The sequence below is a fragment of the Pelodiscus sinensis genome, chromosome 3 (genome assembly GCF_049634645.1).
Source record: "Pelodiscus sinensis isolate JC-2024 chromosome 3, ASM4963464v1, whole genome shotgun sequence".
Lineage (NCBI taxonomy): Eukaryota > Metazoa > Chordata > Testudines > Trionychidae > Pelodiscus > Pelodiscus sinensis.
The window spans coordinates 62,694,010-62,712,861 of NC_134713.1; the positions used below are offsets into that span (position 1 = coordinate 62,694,010).

The 18,852-nt window shown below is 45.6% G+C and overlaps 2 protein-coding genes across 10 annotated transcripts in view; one reads left to right on the forward strand and one right to left on the reverse strand.

The window, feature by feature from the left end:
• RARS2 (arginyl-tRNA synthetase 2, mitochondrial) overlaps positions 1-9,553 on the reverse strand; it is a 68,964-nt gene extending 59,411 nt beyond the window's left edge. Inside the window, exons 1-3 of one of the 3 annotated variants that reach the window (XM_075923860.1) lie at positions 9,402-9,523; positions 7,710-7,817; positions 877-950 (exon numbers count right to left, since the gene is read on the reverse strand). Coding sequence is in view for 1 of the 3 variants with exons in the window: in XM_075923859.1 (XP_075779974.1) it covers positions 877-950; positions 9,402-9,440 (113 nt within the window). In the remaining 2 variants the exon portion in view is untranslated. Of the gene's footprint in view, positions 1-876; positions 951-7,709; positions 7,818-9,401 lie in introns of all 3 variants that reach the window. The other 2 variants (XM_075923859.1, XM_075923861.1) reach the window with 2 other exon arrangements.
• A 141-nt stretch (positions 9,554-9,694) lies between these two features.
• Positions 9,695-18,852, forward strand: part of ORC3 (origin recognition complex subunit 3) — a 69,204-nt gene continuing 60,046 nt past the window's right edge. For 4 of the 7 annotated variants that reach the window (XM_075923853.1, XM_075923854.1, XM_075923855.1 and 1 more), the window contains exons 1-2: positions 9,695-9,847; positions 17,661-17,712. In XM_075923853.1, the coding sequence (XP_075779968.1) occupies positions 9,746-9,847; positions 17,661-17,712 (154 nt within the window). In that variant the 5' untranslated portion in view covers positions 9,695-9,745. Of the gene's footprint in view, positions 9,848-12,880; positions 14,395-17,604; positions 17,713-18,852 lie in introns of those variants that run through there. The other 3 variants (XM_075923856.1, XM_014578689.3, XM_075923857.1) reach the window with 3 other exon arrangements.

Genomic DNA, 18,852 nt, shown 5'->3' on the forward strand with positions numbered 1-18,852 from the left:
GTTTGTCTGCCCCCCAGCCAGAGTGAGAAATGCAGCAAACTGTACACTTGTCCTTCTCTCCCTGGCAAAGGGAAACAGCCAATAATGTTCCCAGATGAATTGGTGTGAGTGGGAACTTCAGCCCTCTCCGCCTCCTCTAAAGGACACCTAGGGAGTGGGAAGCTCAAGGCTAGAGCAGTCTCAAACGGGGAGGAGGGAGCACCCCCAGCCACCCCTTTCACCTACCTAGTGATGCTGTTTCTTTTCTCTATGGTTTTATAAGAAGCAATCCCATTCGAAGCACATTCCATTTTCCTGGCACAACCAAACTTTTACCTTGCTTTTTAAGTTATGATAAGAGGAAGCTTTATACAAAATTTGGTGGTCCTAGCTCTTAATGTTTAGGAGGATCTCTTGAACAAACAGACCAACTGACCAGACAGGACATATAAACCTTCTCAAATATATAGTAGATAATCTTCATATTAGCCAGTATTGTTTGATTTTTTTTTGTATTAATATTTCCCTAAAACCCTCACTGAGGCCAGGTCTACATTAGACCTGGCAGCTAAGCTTAAGGTACAAAACTCCTGCTATGAAGAATGTGTAGCTAGAGTCGGCATACCTTAAGCCAAGCTAGGAGGGGTCACCACAGTGGAAGACCAACAGGAACAAATGCTTCCATCAGCTTCCCTTACTACTCACAAAAGCAGGAGTACCAGATGCAAGAGGGGGCACCCTCTGAGTTCAATTTAGAAAGTTTTGACTAGACTCACTAAATCAAACTCCAGAAGATCGATCACAGCAGCATCAATCTTCTGTGAAGATAAGTCCTGAGATTCTACAGTATTAAGCACCATAAAAATAATTTATTAGAATATAAAACAAACACTTTACCGGTTTTTAGAGACAGGGACTGCAGATATTGACTTTATCAAATGTTCTGCTGGCAGGTTCAAAACTCTTGAAAGCTAGATTTAAAACAAAGATTAAAATATAATAAGAAAGGATTTTCAGTAAAGATATTTCTTGTTTAGGCGCTAATGTGAATGACATACATTTTTATAAATTTATTACCATCCAGATTGATGGCAAAATGTGTTAGCTGAAGATATCTTAAGAACAGTTTTTAAAAAACTTGTTAAAAGCACAAACAATGATTAAATATAGAAGGTGCCCTAGAGAAAGCCTAACTAATCAAAACTTGCAGCTTCAAACCCCTTATATTTATGGAAGGAAGACTGTAGAGACTTGTTTATTGGAATGGAAGAGAAACATTTTATTTTAATATACACTATTTAATGCTTGGGAGATAAATGATGATAAACTGTTGTCTCAACTTAAGACATTGTTCATAACAGTAACTGAATAAATGGTACCTTCCATCATTCAGGGTTATATTTAGCCCTAGTGGAAGCAGATGCAATTCTACCAAAGTCAATGGAGCTGCAGTTACTAAGGATGAACTTGGCCCATGGTGTAAAATACCCTGCAAAAAACATGCCAACCGAGAGTGGCTGAGACAAGTGCAACAGACATAATTTGGGAAGCTATATCATTAGAAAATCAGAATCCTTTTGGTACAAAACAAAAACCCCTAAAAATAAATAATATTCTTGTGACACAAGTTTTTATTTTTGATCATAATAATTTAATTTAAGTCTTAACTAACTTCTCCAATCTTCCTTGCTGTCCTTGTTCCTTACTCTATTGAGTGCTCATTCTGCCTTTTTAGCATTACCTTGTTTGCTCTTCTTACACAAAAACCAGAGCTTTATCTTCTGCTGTTCTGAGTAGACTTCCAATAACTTATCAACTTTACATCTCTTATCAAATCTCACATTAAATCGTTTGCTTAAATTATACTTTTGAAATCTGTTACATTTCTTCTTTATAATTACAGGAGTAAAAAATGTAAATGTAAAATCCCATTTAATTGGTTAACCAGTTAAACATATTGTTTAACTGATTAAGAGGGGGGAGTGCTATAGCGCAACTGCAGCAGCCCCCCTGCCTGCCACTGGGCTAGAGCACCTCCCCTTCCCCCCACAGGCAGTGGTTGCCCCAGCTGGAGCAGCCCCTGTCTGTGGTAGGCAGGGAGATGCTCCAACCCCTACCCATTAATCAGTTGACCATTCACATCCCTAAACTGTCAGCCAACATACTGAATCAGAGATCACAAAAAAAGTCATCAGTCTAATACAGTGGCCTCCAACCTTTTTAACTACAAGATCACTTTTTAAATTTAAGTGCAACGTAAAAGCTACCCTCAAACCCAAATACCCTTGTCCCACTTCCTTCCACCCCTTCTCCGAGGCCTCGCCCTGCTCACTCCATCCCACTTCCTCCCCCATCCTCATTCACTTGCACTAGGCTGTGTAGGGGTTGGAGTGCAGGCTCTAGTCTTGGGCCAAGGGGTTTGGAGTATGGGAGGTGCTCCCAGCTTAGCCCAGGGTGGGGTACTGGAGTCCAGGAGGGGGGTCATGGTGCAAGCTCTAGGAAGGAGTTTGGATGCAGGGGAACTCATGTCTGGGGCAGGAGGAGGTTCAAGACTGGGACAGGGGTTCAGGAAGCAGGCTCTGGGCACTGTTTAACTGAGATGGCTTCCGGGTGATGGAACAGTGGGGTTAAGGCAGGCTTACTCCTGCCCTGGCACTGCACCACTCCTGAAAGCAGCTGGCATGTACAGCAATGGCTCCATGGCACCATGTGCTGCCCCTCATCTACAGGCACTGATAGGGTTGCCAGATGGTTTAACCAAAAATACTGAATAGGGTTGCCAGATGGTTTAACCAAAAATACCCCCCACTTCAACCCCCCAAAAAAACCACTGGGGAAAAAATTCTGTTGGGAGGAGAGGGGAAAAGGGGGAGACCAAAATTGATGAGCAAAACCCCAAGGGTTATTAAGCAAATAAATAAATAAATAAAATACAACTGTGCTGTAGGGTTGCCAGTTGTCCAGTATTTTCGCCTCGTGGCAGGGGGAAAAACTCAGAAAATACCAGACATTTTAGGTGTCTGGTATTTTCTGAACTTTTTTACTGGACAGGAGGAGAAAATACCGGACACCTGGCAACCCTAGGCACTGAGCCCACAGCTTCTATGGGCCGTGGCTCCCTGTTATTGATCAATAGGAGCTGCAGGAATGGTGTCTGCAGACAAGGACAGTATGTGGAGACCCCCTGCTCTGCCTTTCTCATTGGCTGCAGGTACATGCCAGCCACTTACAGGAGCAGCAATTACTACAGAGAAAATTATTCCAGCCATGACAGATTACGCATTTTAGAACTCACTACTCAAAAAATTAAAATTTAAGCATAAGAGAGAAATGAAAATTATGAAATACACAGACCTGTCAAAAACCAAAAATTAAACATTTTGCAAGCAGTAAAAGAAGAAACAACAACCCAATTATATGTTGGATGAGAGTAAAGCACTATGTGTGTTTGTGAGAATGATAGATACACACACTGCGTGTGAGAGTGACAGAGATTTGCATTGCCAAGGTCCCTCTAGCCCCTTCTCTCTGTGAGATACCCCACGAGGGTATCTCCAAGGCAGAGGGCAGAAGCAGCATGACAGTGGATGGAGGAGCAACTGAAGTGCCAGTACTTGATAGCTTCCTGGCCAAACAGGATCACCTGTCAGAGTCTCCAAGATCTACTGGTAGATCCCGACCTACTAGTTGATGACCACTGGTCATCAAGCTACTTCCTCCTGAAGGATGGGTGGTTGTCTTCCAGTAAATATGAACTGTTGTTATACTATACGATATTATCTTGTATAGTATAGTAGTGGTATAAGACACTGTGTTTATGGTATTATATAAGCATAGTGCTTGAAAAATTAACTCTACACTTACTAGCCTGAAAACTGAATGTGCTTGTCAAAGTGAAAAATGCATGCCACCAATGTCCCTGAGACCACATTCCCTGCAAATGTAAAATGATTAAACAATTTACTTTTAATGCACTATATTTAACTTTAAAACATCAACTTTTTAAAAATAACTTACAATAGGATTCTCTACATGGGGAATTATTCCAGAATAGCTAAACCTAATCTACTTCCAAAATGGATTAAAATGATTTGGAATAACATACTTTCATTCTGGAATAAGACTGTCCACATGCAGTTACTCAGATATAGTTAATCCACCCCTTTGGCTTATTCTGCTTTAGCTTTCATGTATAGACAAGCATTAACCCCGTTTTGCTTTTGTTTCATGTTTTCCCTTCCTGGCATCACTCCATTTCCCCTCTCTTCTTTTCTATAATATCTTTTCCTGTGTTGTTTACAATAACTTTTCTTTTATTCATTCCCTCTCTATTCTCTCAAGGCCCTATTTTTCCTAATTTATCTAGTCAATCTCTCACACTCCCTCATACATAGGGCTTAAAAACTACCACATACCTAACAGCCATGGGGCTAACTAGACCAGAGGACTTAAGTACAATGAGGGGCCACACTACTCAGGGAAGATGCCACCACTGTCTGGACTTCTACCATGATGTCATGGATCTTGGACCCTTACTCAGAGGCTACTTTTATTATAGACCTGGATCTGTTACAAAGTCACACGTCAAACGACAGGAGACAACATTAGGGTTGCAACTTTGCTTGGATGTCTTCCTGGAAGGTTTAATACATAATCTTTAATTAAAAATTAATCTTTAATTGCTGAAGATTCCCAGGGCAACCTGGAGGTCAGACAACCCTCAACAGCACCCACTCATTCCAGTGGTTAACACTACTTTTTCAAAATTAAATGACTATAAATCATGATCCCAGCAGAAGCTGATCACCACAAACTAATCCGGCTCTAAATAACAATGACCTTCCAAGCACAAAGCCACTTTATGTTCTCAATGCAGTTTCTTTCTCAGTGGCCTACTCAGCTACTAAGGAAGAGCTTCTATCTTGAACCTGTCCTTACTGGCTTTCAATGACATATAATTAGTTGGTCAGGAGTTACTTTTGTCCGCAGCAATCCAGGGGTGCATCTACACTGCAGGGCTTAACTCTAAATAAGCTACACAAATTGAGCTATGTCAATTGCTTATCTTATTTCAAAATAGCTTATTTCAAAATAGGGAGCATCTACACAGCACTTATTTCGAAATAGAGCACTCTTTCTCTGACTTCCCTTACTCCTCGTACAATGAGGTTTACAGGAGTTGGAGTAAGAAGTCCTCCAGCTTGACAGAATTTTGACACTATTTTGAAATAACTGCCTGCTGCGTAGATGTAGACTAAGTTTTTTCAGAATAGCGCTAGTTATTTCACCCCAGATGTCCTTAAGAAAAAGGAGAACTGGTGTTCATGGTTTTCTTCCTAAGTATTTCATTCACGTTTTCAGAATGGATTCTCATACACAGTTTGACATATGATCTTGGTGCAGCTAGTATTACTGTTACAGTAACTAAATACCAACTCTTAGGGTTACTAAGGCTAATTCTTACTATAGATAGAAGTATGCACACCACAGTGACAATCTGAGTAGCTACACAGATCTGGGAGCTGCCTGTTGGAATTATTATTGTCAATCCAGGATATCACCACATTCTCATTATGATAAAAAGCTTTATTAAATTCAAAGGATGAATGGTATTTATCCAAACTAAGGTTGTTAAGATAAACAATCAATTGTGTAGTCAACACAATTTGTATCAATTACACGATTAGTTGATAAGAGAAGGTGCTCTGTCTCGGATCATTCCAGATCCAGGAATTACCTCTGCTGTGGCTCTGCAGTTTAAATGTAGTAGGAGCCGGGTCCGCAGGCAACACGGCTGTTACTAAGTTTAAAATGCAGAGCTGAAGCAGGATTGGGTCTGGGACCTGGTGCAAACTGGGACTGAGCAGTCCCGGCTCGTGGTGGGTCCCAAACCGCTGAGCCTCTTGTCTCTTCTGCCTCCCATGTCCCCCATCCCTTGTCCTGCTGAGATGGTGCTGGGGCAAACTAACTTTTAAGCAAGCTTCTTCCAGCACCAGCTTCTACTTCCCCCCATCCCCTTGCTGCCTCATACAGAGAGGCAGCAAGGGGGCAGGGGAAGTCGAGTAGTCAAGTAGTAACTCGACTAGTCACTTACAGCCCTAATCCAAACATGACTTAAGTGCCTAAGCAATAATTACACCTCTACAGCAGCATGCAATTACAAGCATTGATCAGATATTTATAACAGGACTGGGCCTAGGGTGCTCAAACTTATGATGGCTGGTTCCAACTGGACAGCAGGTACTAGTAAGAAAATCTGAAAACTTTACTCATTTATACCTTATTATGGGAATCTACATGATTAAGGTCTTTGCGTCTTGAATTCATTTCTGTACTAAAATCAGTCAGAGCCACCTTGATAATTGGGGCTTTTCTATCTTATCAGTACTTTTCAATGAAGCCACATTCCAAGGCTAGTATTTTCAATTAAGCAAAGCACCTTTCAAGGCTTCCCCACAACTGCTAAGCATCTGTATTTTACACAAACTATGAAGCATATATATATTATTTAGACAAACTAATTAAACTCTTTATATACACCTATCTAACCTTATACTGCTGGAACCTTTTCATGCTGCTAGTCTTTCATTATGGCAGGCTCTGGCAGTCTGCTAGGGTCACTATTCTCTCCGCCACAGCTTTAATCCACAATAGGGAAAGACTCCAGCCGCAAGACACAATGCTGCTAAAAAACCAGCAGTGAAGCTGGAAGGAGGCACTACTTAGGTGTGTAGAGTTGTGTTGGAGTTCAAACTAGGGATGTCAATGTGTAGTCCACTACATGATTAACTAATAAGCCTTGTCTTATTGGTTAATATTAATGACTACATGCACTGCCCCCCTTTGTTGTCTCTGTATCAGAGGCAGCAAGGGGAGGCGGAATGGGAGCCAGTGCCCATGAGGAGCTAGCTTTAAGCAGGCTCCTCGGAAGTACTGGATCCACCTACACCTGCACGCAGCTGCCTCTGGTAGAGCACAAGATAGGACAAGAGGCAATGGGCTTAAATTTCAGCAAGGGAGATTTAGGTTGAACATTTAATTACCCTGACTGTTAGGAAGTTTTTCCTAAACACTGGAATAAATTGCCAAGGGAGGTTGTGGAATCGCCATCACTGGCTATATTTAAGAGCAGGTTGGACAGACATCTATCAGGGATGATCTAGACCTGGGTGGGCAAAGATTTTTGGTGAGGGGGTGGGCACTCCAGATTTTGGAAAGTAGTCAAGGACCTCACTTTTCTGTGAAGGATATGTAGGGTCTAGAGTGGAGGTTGGGTGCAGAAGGGCACACAAGGTAAGGGACTGGGGTGCAGGAGATGGTGTAAGGTCTGAAGGGGAGTTTGGGTGAAGGGGTGGGTTGTGACCTGTGTCAGGAGATTGGGGTGTAAGCTCAGTTAGGGAGTATGGGTACAGAAGAGGATTCTGGCTGTGGGAGGGGGCAAAGTCTATAAGGGAATTGTGATCTGGGAGAAGGGGAAATGTGGGTGCAGGCTGTAGAGGGTATGGGTGGTAACTTTGGGCAGAGGATTGGGTTGCAGGGTCTAGGAGGATGTTTGGGTGCAGGAGAGGATTCTTGTCTGAGGGAGGAGGGTGGGGGAGTACAAGGTCTGAGAGGGAGTTGTGACCTGGGGCAGAGGAATGCAGAGTGTTTGGATGGTGACCTGGGTGAGGGAGTTGGGGTGTGGGAGGGGCAGAGGTGCCAGAGGCAAGCTCTGACTAGGAGGCTCTTACCTAAACCAACAGCCCTGCAGCACCTCTAAGACAGGCTGGGCTCCCCATCTGCTGTAGCCCCAGATCACTTTAAACTACAGGCTTGTTACCTCCAGGTAGCTCTCAGCTCTGGAAAGGGAAAGAGGCTTGTATTGTCCCTATACCCCACTGAGCCAATCTCTCAGTTCCTATTGACTGGTTGTTTCCAGGCAATAGGAGCTGAGAGATTGGCTGGGGTCAATTCCTACTGGCCAATTATTTCCAACCTATAGGATATGAGGATTGGGCTGGGAGCCTGGAGATCACACAAAGTTTCCCCCACCTTGCAGAGCAGAGAGCAGCATGGCCTGTGCTTTAAGCCATAGCTGTGTGCCTAAGGGTCCTGGCAGAGTGGTCCACGGGCCATACTTTGCCCAGCCCTGATCTAGACAGTGCTTGGTCCTGCCATGTGGGCAGGGGACTGGACTCGATGACCTCTCAAGGTCCCTTCCCGTTCTCGTTTTCTTTGATTCTATGAAATGACCAGTCACTGCTCTTATTTTGGTTTACAAGCATCTTTTCGAGCTTTACACCGAGGCTGTGTCTAGACTGGCAAGTTTTTCCACAAAATTATCTGCTTTTGCAGAAAAACTTGCCAGCTGTCTACACTGGTCGCTTGAATTTCTGCAAAAGCACTGACGATCTCATGTAAGATTGTCAGTGCTTTTGCGGAAATACTATGCTGCTCCCGTTTGGGCAAAAGTCTTTTTCCGAAAAACTTTTGCGCAAAAGGGCCAGTGTAGACAGCAGATTTGTTTTCCACAAAAAAGCCCTGATTGCGAAAATGGCGATCGGGGCTTTTTTAAGGAAAAGCGCGTCTAGATTGGCCACAGACGCTTTTCCGCAAAAAGTGCTTTTGCGGAAAAGCGTCCTGCCAATCTAGATGCGCTTTTCCAAAAATGCTTTTAACGGAAAACTTTTCCGTTAAAAGCATTTCCGGAAAATCATGCTCCCTTTAATCTGCTAAAGAGAAACGGAAATACTGGAGAATGGACTTTTCAGTCTAAAAGCCAAGGGCTGGAAATTGAAACGTGACAAATTCAGCATAGGACTAAGGGATGAAACGCTACCGGTGAGAGGCGGGTGAGCTGCTAGTGCACCAATTTACAAGGGATTTGCTCAGGGAGAGGCAGGCGTGCCAAAGAAGTGGCACGGCCAGTGCAAGGAGGGGCGGGTCCCATCTAGCTTAATCTTCAATGACACATGCCTGACAAACTGAATAGGGATTTCCTATTTAATTGACCAGGTTTTCCCTCACCCTGCGCGGGTGGCCTGGGCTCTGACAGCCCCTTCCCTGTAAGCTGTGCGCTCCTGCCCGCCGCCCCGCTGACAGGCAGAGCGCCCACAGCTAGTTTCGTGTCTCTGTTGGTGGTGCACATGGGCACAAGCCTCGCTGCACAGAGCTGATTCCGCACAGAGAGAGGGGGGGAAATCCGCACGCGGGTGGAAAAGATTCGAGGGAACTTTGGCTCTGGCCCCGGCCGCGAGGACTCGGGCACGTGAGGAAAGTCAGTTACACGGCACAGACTTAGCCCAGGGCACTCGGGGGGAGGGACAAGGCCGTGGGGGGAGGGGAGGAACTCGTGCGCTGGGGGTGGGGGACAGGCAGACGGACGGTTCCAGTCACCGAGGTTGGGCGGGTCGCAGCGGCCTCTGCGCAAAGGGACACGCTACCTGACAGGCGATGCTCCTCCGAAAGGGACAAGCCGCCATGGCTCACAGCGAACAGCGACAAGCATACACCTCTACCCCCCTCCACGCATAGACTAGCCCACAGGGGGAGGAGCCATTCACTTCCGCCGCTGCAGTAGAGGGGGAGGAGGATTGTACCATTCTCGGGGGTGTAAGGAGCTAGCTATTCTCCCTCGCCTGGAGTTTGAGGCGGGCCGCTCACAGGGAGGAACCGCCGGGGGGGTTGGGCGCGCCCACTGTATGAGAGGGGAGGTGGATAAAGGAGAGAAGTAGGTTCTGAACTCCACGACTAGAAAAACCTGGCCTGGTCTCGGAGTACACTGCGCATGCGTCAGTCTTGTCGCGCTCTGGACTGGGGACAAGGGGTGCCGTTACCGCGGGACTCAGGGGCGCGCGGGGGCAGCATGAGCACGTGCTCCGTCTCTAAGGTGGGTGAGGAACGTTCAACGACACCCCGCGGGGGGCCTGTGCTAGCTCGCGGGTCGGGCCCGCTCAGTGGTGTCCGAGCGGCTCCCGCGCCGCTCCTTGGAGGCCGGGGGCTGGACACTCGGGTCCGCTCCCCGCCTGTCGGCTCAGGGTGCTGGGGGGCTCCCCCCACGGCGGCCCCAGGAAGGGCTGGAGAGAGCAGTTGGCGCGGGGGGGCAGGAGGCTGGCGCGGAGCCGTGGGGCTGCTGGGCGGGCGGGGAAGGAGCAGGTGTGGCACGGCGGGGATGTGGGGCCTGTTTGCGCATCCCCGTCCCCTAGGGACTCTGCACGTTCCCCGTGGCCTTGCTCGCCCTCAGGGTACGAGCGAGCTACTTGACTCCCTTTGTTATGTCCGCGTATAGCAGTCCCGCCTTTGGTTTTCCCTCACGCTGCCCGTACACCTTAAGGAGACTGCGAAGCAGATAATCGTGTACTCGGTGCAGTTTGTATCGAGTACATGGTTAGTCCATAAGGGGCCCGCTGTAGCTCTGCGGTTTAAATGTAGTAGGAGCCAGGTGCATAGGCACCGGCGCTCCTGCTCTATTTAAACTGCTGAGCTGGAGTGGGTAGGTCCGGGACTTGACATGAGCCCTGGGACTGCTCAGTCCTCTCGTGTCTTGACCTCTGCTGCTCCCCCCACACACACTGCAGAGACAATGCTTGGGGGGAACTGGCTTTTAAGCTGGCTCCTGCTTTCTCTCCCCCTTGCAAGGGGTGGGGGAAGCAGGTAGTTGACTGCTTTTACAGCCTTAATACACATGCACAGGGAGTGAGTGCTGACCATACATCCAAGTCGACTTCCAGACTCTTAAGCACCTGCAAGTCTTTATTTACAGTGGCAAGTTAAATGTATGCATAAGTGCTGGCAGGCTCTGTTTCTTATACCTAGCAGTGGTGATGTGTGGTATATAGCAGAAGAAGTATGTACCAATACTGTGTGCTGATGCAGGAAGGAGTGGGATAGAGACAGTGGGGATATTTTACTAGGAAGTAGTATGGTAATATGTACACAAACACAGGGCAGTATAGGTTGTATTAGGCTGCACAGCAGTAGTGCATAATATTGGAATAATAGATTTATAAAGGCTGTGTAACAGTGAGCAGGTGGATATAAGGCACGGGTTATTTATTCACAACCTTATACTACAGAATACCAATGTGCAGTTTAAGGCTGGTACAAAACACATCTCACAGCACATATAACTTCTAAGATTTTTAATGGTTACATGGTTACTTTAATACTTTTTTGACGACATCTCTACAATTACCCAGTTCTGAATGCAGTGCCATCGCCAGCAGCTGTGCAGAAGTAAGAGTAGCAATACTGCAACCCTCCCTATAATAACGTTGCAACTCCCCCACAATGCTTTTCATGGTTATCATGTTTGTTCCCATCCAGCAATATCAGCAGAAATTACCTTTCAAGTTACATTTTGCAGTTTATTTTGAAATACGATGTCTGATTATATTTTGATGTCCTACTTTTTTCTTTTTAACAAATAGGGTTTTTTTAATACATTTTGAAACCATGCATGTTATTTTGAAAGTATGTTCCCTCCTTTGTGAAACCACTTGTTGCCCCATATTGTACAGGTTGGACCTCCTTGGTCTGGCACCCTCGGGACTTAACTGGTCCCAGATGAGGGATTTTGCCAGAGCTGGGGAGGTCATTTTTGGGCCCACCCCTCCCCAGCCATGGCCTCACTGCCAGCCTCCTAGCTGGCTTCTCCCCCCCCCCCGCTTCCTGCCGCTTTTCGTGCAGGGCTCCTGGCCCCACCGTGGAAGCACTGCTGCTGGCGTGCACAGCCTCAGTGCCAGGCTCCGTCCCCACAGGGCAGCCCCCCTGCTGAGGTCCAGTTGTGCCACTGGGTGACAAGTCCCACTTGGGCTTCAGCCTCGCTGCGCAGCCCCACTGCCTCCTGGCCTGACCAAGCAGCTCTGCCAGGTGGTAGTGGGGTTACCGGACTTTTTGCTGTGCTGCTGGGCAGCTCCACTCCCAGGTTTCTGGCCCTACCATCAGGCAACCCTGCAGTCAGGCTCCCAGCCTCATGGGGCAGCTGCATTGCCTCCCAGTCCTGCTGGGCAGCTAAGTCACTTGGTGGTAGAAGGGCTGCCAGGCTGCTGGTTGTCTTACTGGAGTGCCCTGCTGCCTCCCAGTCTCACTGATCATTTTTGCTGCTGGGCTCCAGGCCCACTGCTTTCTGCCCTCTCCTGCCCCCCTGCAGTGTTGGCACTGGGCAGTAGCCCTACTGCTGGGCTCCAGTTTTCACTGCCACAGGGCAGCCCCATTACTGGGCTCTAGCCCTGCTGTAGGGCTCCCAGTCGCCAGCCCTGCACCAGGACCCTCTGGTCCTGAGATATCCGTGGGCCTGCTGGACCAGGAATGTTGCAGGACCAGGAAGTCCCAGTTAAGAGAGGCCCAACCTGTAGTTAGAAAAAGACATTTTTCCAAAATAGGACATAATTTTCCCCCACTAAAGATGTTTTGAAACAAAACAAATTAGGATTTCCAGTTTTAACTGTGTCTTGTCATCTTTTCACACACACATGCAGTATCCTTGCTACTTCAACTCTGCTTGGCTTACAAAATTCGATGGCATCAGAGTGATAAGCAAGTACTTAGAGTGGAAACCTTAAAGGGAAAATGTAGGTACTGCAGAAAATTGTATTGGTAAATTCAGTAGGTAATATTCTTCCCCTGGGTCAGCACTGAATGTGTGACTCTTGCATGATTTTAGGAGAAGCAAAAAGCAGGACAATGTAGCACTTTAAAGACTAACAAGATGGTTTATTAGATGATGAGCTTTCGTGGGCCAGACCCACTTCCTCAGATCAAATAGTGGAAGAAAGTAGTCACAACCATATATACCAAAGGATACAATTAAAAAAATGAACAAATATGAAAAGGACAAATCACATTGCAGAACAGAAGGGGGATGCGGGGGGGGGGGGGGAGGAAGGAAGGTAAGTGTCTGTGAATTGATGATATTAGAGGTAGGGAGAGTGGGATGTTTGTGAGTTAATGGTATTAGAGGTGATAATTGGGGAAACTATCTTGGTAATGGGTGAGATAGTTCAAGTGTTTGTTGAGTCCTTTTTGGAAAGTGTCGAATTTTAACATGAATGACAGTTCAGAGGATTCCCTTTCAAGTGCAGATGTAAAAGGTCTTTGTAGCAGAATGCAGGTGGTTAAGTCATTGAGAGTGTCCTTTCTGGTTAAAATGGCAAGAAACTGTTTTTTCTTTGTGATCTTGTCTGATATCTGTTTTGTGGGCATTAATCCTTTGGCGAAGTGTCTGAGATGTTTTTCAAATGTACATAGCAGACGGACACTTTCGGCACATGATAGCATAGATTATATTTCTGGATGCGCAGGAATATGTGTTCTTGATCTTATAACTCACTTGGTTAGGTTCAATAATGGTATCAGCAGAATGAATATGTGGACAAAGCTGGCAACGGGGTTTGTTGCAAGGGAAGGTACCAGGGTTGGTATTAGTGTGGTATGTCCTGTGGTGGTTGGTAAGAATCATCTTGAGGTTAGGTGGTTGTCTATAGGAGACTATGGGTCTGTCTCCCAGAGCCTCTTTGAGTATGGTATCCTGTTCCAGTATAGGCTGTAATTTATTGATAATGTGTTGGACAGGTTTAAGTTGGGGGTTGTAGGTGATGACAAGTGGTGTTCTATTGTTGGTTTTCTTGGGTCTGTCTTGAAGTAGATGGTTTCTAGGTATTTGTCTGGTAGAGATCCTGAAGCTTCTGGTCTCTGTCAGTGGGATTAGAGCAGATGCGGTTGTATCGAAGGGCTTGGCTATAGACGATGGATCGTGTGGTGTGTTCTGGATGGGAGCTGGAAGCATGTAGGTAACTGTATGAGTCGGTGGGTTTTCTGTAGAGAGTGGTGTCTAATTTTCCACTGTTGATTTGTACTGTGGTGTCCAGGAAGTGGATCTCTCGTGTAGAATGGTCCAGGCTGAGGTTGATGATGGGGTGTAGATTGTTGAAATCTCTGTAGAATATCTCCAGTGTTTCTTGGCCATGCGTCCAGATCATAAAGATGTCATCAATGTACCGTAGGTAGAGGAGGGGTGAAAGGGGACGGGAGTTGAGGAAACGTTGTTCTAGGTCAGCCATAAAGATGTTAGCTTACTGTGGGGCCATGCGTGTACCCACGGCTGTGCCGCTGATCTGGAGGTATAAGTTGTTCTCAAACTGGAAATAATTGTGGGTGAGAACAAAGTTACATAGGTCTGCTATCAGGTTGGCAGTAGTGTCCTCTGGGATAGTGTTTCTAATTGCTTGTAATCCGTCTTCATGTGGGATGTTGGTATATAGAGCTTCTACATCCATGGTGGCAAGGATGGTATTATTGGGGAGGTTATCGATGTTTTGTAGTTTCCTTAGGAAGTCAGTAGTGTCTCGGAGATAGCTGGGGGTATTGGTTATGAAGGGTTTGAGAAGAGTGTCTACATTTAGGAGACATTGGACCTCAGCTGACTTTATCTTTCAGGTGAGACACAAACGACTGATCCTCACCATTGTTGTTAAGAGTGTTGGATTGGCCCAGTTGGAGTTGTTAAAACTTTTTATTTCCTTTGGCATTTCAGTTAGATGTGATATTCCTCGCTTGTCCTCCTAAACTGATGTCATTTTGCTCTGTACTATTTGCTCTGTGTCATGATTCACCTTAGCATGAGTACATGGTAACTGAATTAAAGATTTCTTCTGTTTCCAAAACACTTTGGAAACCATCCAAAAGAAAGATATGATGTTGCACTTAAATTCACACTGTTAAATTGAATAATCCACTTAAGCATAATGTGCTCCTGACGTGACCTGACCAGACCCACTGCATAAATTACTACTCTGGGCAATATCCTATTGGCTTATAGTATACTGCATTACTAATTGAGGTGTAATTGTAAGTGAATAGTCTGAATAATCACAAGTTTGCATGGTGTGGGTTTGTGGGGGTTTTTTTGTTTCTTTGTTTTTTGTCCAACTACTCTTTTCAGTAGTCGTTAGTATGTGTGAGAAGATGGAAAATGCCAGTGAACATATATAAAAGTATTTAAAGATGAGTAAATCTATATAGTTTAAAACCAGAAGAGACCAGTAGATCATCTAGTCTGGCCTCTTGTAGACCATGGTCTATTTAAACTTTACCCATTTACCTTTGAGCCCAATAACTTTTGTTTGCTTATTGAACTGAAAATATCAAAATGATGGAGAAGGTTGTGAAAGCCTTCATAACTGCTCACTATATTGGTCAACAGCAGATTGTAGACTGGGGTGGGCAATACGTTTTGAATTAGGGCCACTTCAGAATTTTTTGAAGGGGTCACAAGCTGCCCCGGAAGGGGCAAGTCCTCAGGCGGAAGAGACAGGCCTTTAAATAGCAGGAGTTGAAAGGGCTTGTGCCTCCCTGCAGCTCCCAGACAGTTAGTGAGGGACAATAGCTGCCAGCCCTTTCAATTCCTGCTATTTAAAGGGCTCGCTGCTAGTGTGTTGCCTGAAAGCGGGGAACACTAGAGCCCTTTCAACTGCTTCTGTTTGAAAGACACATGTCTTCCCTGGGGTTGTTACCTGACAGCCACAGGGAAAGCGCAAATCCTTTAAACAGAAGCAGTTGAAAGGGCTCACGAGTCCCTGGCTCCCAGGCAACAGGCTAGCATGGGGCCGGGAGCTGCGAGCTCTTTCAGTTGCTTCTGTTTAAAGGGCTTGCTCCTGCTGGGTGGCTGCCAAGCAATGCAGTTGCCCAGCAGGTGTGAGCCCTTTAAATAGAAGTAGTCAAAAGGGCTCCCAGTGTTGCTAGTGCTTTGCCAGGATGCACAAGCCCTTTCAACTGCTTCTGTTTAAAGTAAGGATGCTAAGTATAGTGTAATTGGCTAATTGAATAGTTGATGCATTTTTGCATCAATTAGTCGATAGTGTGGCTCTTTCCCTTTGAAATGCTGCTGCAGTATTTCAAAGGGGCAGTGCCACATGGAGCCCAGGATCAGCTGGGGACTCCCCAGCTGACCCTGGGCTCCATGTGGAGCAGCTGTTTTGAAACACTGTGGCAGCTTTTAAAGCACAGCCCCTTTGAAATGCCACTGCCGTATTTCAAAAGGGCAGCGCCGTAGGAAACCCAGGATCAGCTGTGCAGCACTGCCCCTTTGAAATGCCAGCTGCGGTGCTTAAAAGCAGCAGCACAGCACTGCATGAAGCCTGGGGTCCCAAATGCAGATGGGGTTGCAGGTGGGAGGGAAGTACAGGGGTTGAGGTGAACTGTCTCAGTTGGGGGCCACATCAGTGAGAGTTAGAGGGTTTTGGAGGGGGGTGTTGTGGGTTCTCACTTGTGTGGCCCCCAACTTACTTTTCTGTGGGCCAGTGGCCCCTGATGGAGAAATGGTTCCCCATCCCTGCCATAAACAAAATTGACATCTTTTGTGATGGACATAAATTAATATTTGACTTTATTTAAAATGAAGTTTGGTAAACTAACATGAGAAAGTTAAAGTGTAGTCTGTTTAATAATTTTAATTAATATTTCTTTTCTTACTGGTTAAATTAAACCCTTCTCCCTAGCTGCAGCTCTAGCAAAATGGCTCGAGCATAATTATGTCATTAATGGCGACTTTCCATTAGCAACTGGTGTTCCATTGGAAGGTTTGCATTGAGTCAGGTGAGCCGCAGGTCAAACTCTTGAGAACCACTGGCATAAGTGTTAGGTGATACTGGGCAGGGAGGCAATGTGGTAGGCACACTGGCAAGGCAGGGCTGAACTTGGGGTTGCAGGTGGGAGGGAAGTACAGGGGTTGAGGTGAAGATGGGATTGTGCAGAAATGTCATAGCTATAGGTGTTAAATGTTTTGATAACTTAATAAAAATATTTGAGTCTCTCAAATCTCAGTAGTGCCACTGAAAAAAATCAATCTTTAAGCTTCATGTTAGCAATTCAGCTTTGCCTGTCTCTGTTGATTTCTGCCTTATTTCAATATCTGTATTTTGTACCACACTCTTCTTTGTATATAATATAATTTTAGTGCTTAGTCTGAGTATACTTAGGTTTGTTTTTAAAATGTTAGAGGAGCTCTTTCATAATTAAGATAGTTGTTTTGTTTTTGTTTCTCCAGTTTATCTATTGTGCTTTACTCACATTTCATGTCACAATATTCTGTTTGGTAGATGGAGTTAAAAACTATGGAAAAGTAGAAAACTCCAGCTCACACTTCAGAGATGATGCGTTGGGCTCTGAAAAGAATGAAGAGAGAGCACTGCTTTCCATAGGTTACTTGGCTAGAAAGAAGTAAAAGTGCAAAAGGGGGAAAAATTAGCCCACCTGGAATCACAGCATCTTAGGCTATGTCCAGACTACAACTTTTTTTCGGAAAAAGATACGCAAAATGTGCTCCACAATTTGTGTACTTGTTTCCGGTTGTGGTTTTTTGTTCCTTTTTTCGGAAGAGGGTTTTCCGAAATTTGGCCCATCTACAGTAGAACGAGAAGGACAGGGCTTCCGAAAGAGCGTGTCTGCTCTTCCGTGGAAAAAAGCAGAAGAGCAAATGTGTTCCCTGGACACGGTGGAGTTTTTTCGAGATACCTTCGGTATCCCGAAAAGTCCCTGCAGTCTAGACGTTCCCTTTGTCACTGACAGGACAGTTCAGGATTAACAAATGTTGTTTATTGGAACATTGAGATATTTGTCTTTTTCTGCTTACTTCCTGCGTGCCTCAAGAATCCTGATGAGATGAAAATCATTCTGAAGTTCACATTTTGCTTGCTACTCTCTAGGGCTGCTTTGTGTTCAAACCAAATTCCAAGAAAAGAAGAATCTCTTCAACAGGTGAGTACATTTTGATATATTGCTATACTTTCAAAAGGTTCACTTGATCCCATAAGCCTGAGTTCTGATTTAATTACTCTCCAATGCCAGCACAGAATTGAAGAGCTGTCATCTCTTCAGTTAAGTTATTAACTGGTATGAAATTTCTTTATCTCCAGTGCTCTGCCTTCATTGCCTTATGATCTTTAAAGAAACATTTTTCAATAAAAGTTTTTTTCCTTGGTGTCTTAAACATTATCAAATAGGTAAACAGTGCCTGATAAAACAAAGAACAAGAAATGAATATTCTTCCCTAATCAGAAATATGTCATCCAGCATGTTGATCATATTTTGCTGGTTTTGGTGAAGAGGTTTAGGAAAAAGCTTTTTGTGTCCTTTGTTCCCCATCATTTATGCTTCCAATCCTTCAGCCCCTATGGTGTATTTACCATCTGAAAAGAACTGATAGGACCAATTCCATATGAAGAATGCTGCTCATTTCCTGTTGAGATGAACTAAAGTGACATCCATCCTTACTTCTCGTCCCACCTAACTCCCAAGTTGTCAAAAGTGACCACATTTTGAATGAAGAGTGGGGGGGTGGGGGAAGAAAAGTTGAGCTAGATTTAAAATCTAACAGGGGAAAAAACCCTTCAGACTCTTTCCCCCATGTCTGGCATTTCAAACCCCAGAAGTCTGAGATTGGGTAGTCTCACCTAGGTTTTCTCAGTTCAGAGTACTACAGGTTGGATCTTCCTGATCTGGTACCCTCGGGACCTGTCTGGTTCTATATGAGGGACTTTACTGAACCAGGGGAAGTCATTTTTGCCCCCCTCCCAGCTGCCAGCCCCACCCCTTGCCTTACAGCCCCCACCTCACTTCCTGGCCCTCCCCCTCCCCTCCCCTCCCTGTCCATGTTAGCAATTCAGCACCCTGCAGCCTAGCTGAGCCGTGCCCCAGCTCCTTCCCCTGCAGGCCGGCTGAGCCACATGCCAGCTCCTACCTCCCTCTTCCCCCCCCCCCCCCCCCCGCATTGCGCTGTGCTCCTAGCCCCCCTGCAATGCTCTGGTTTGATGTTGCTGGACCAATGAGCCCCAGTTTATAGACATGCAACCTATACTGCATAAATAATGCAGTAATTTAATTTGATCATGGGCTAGG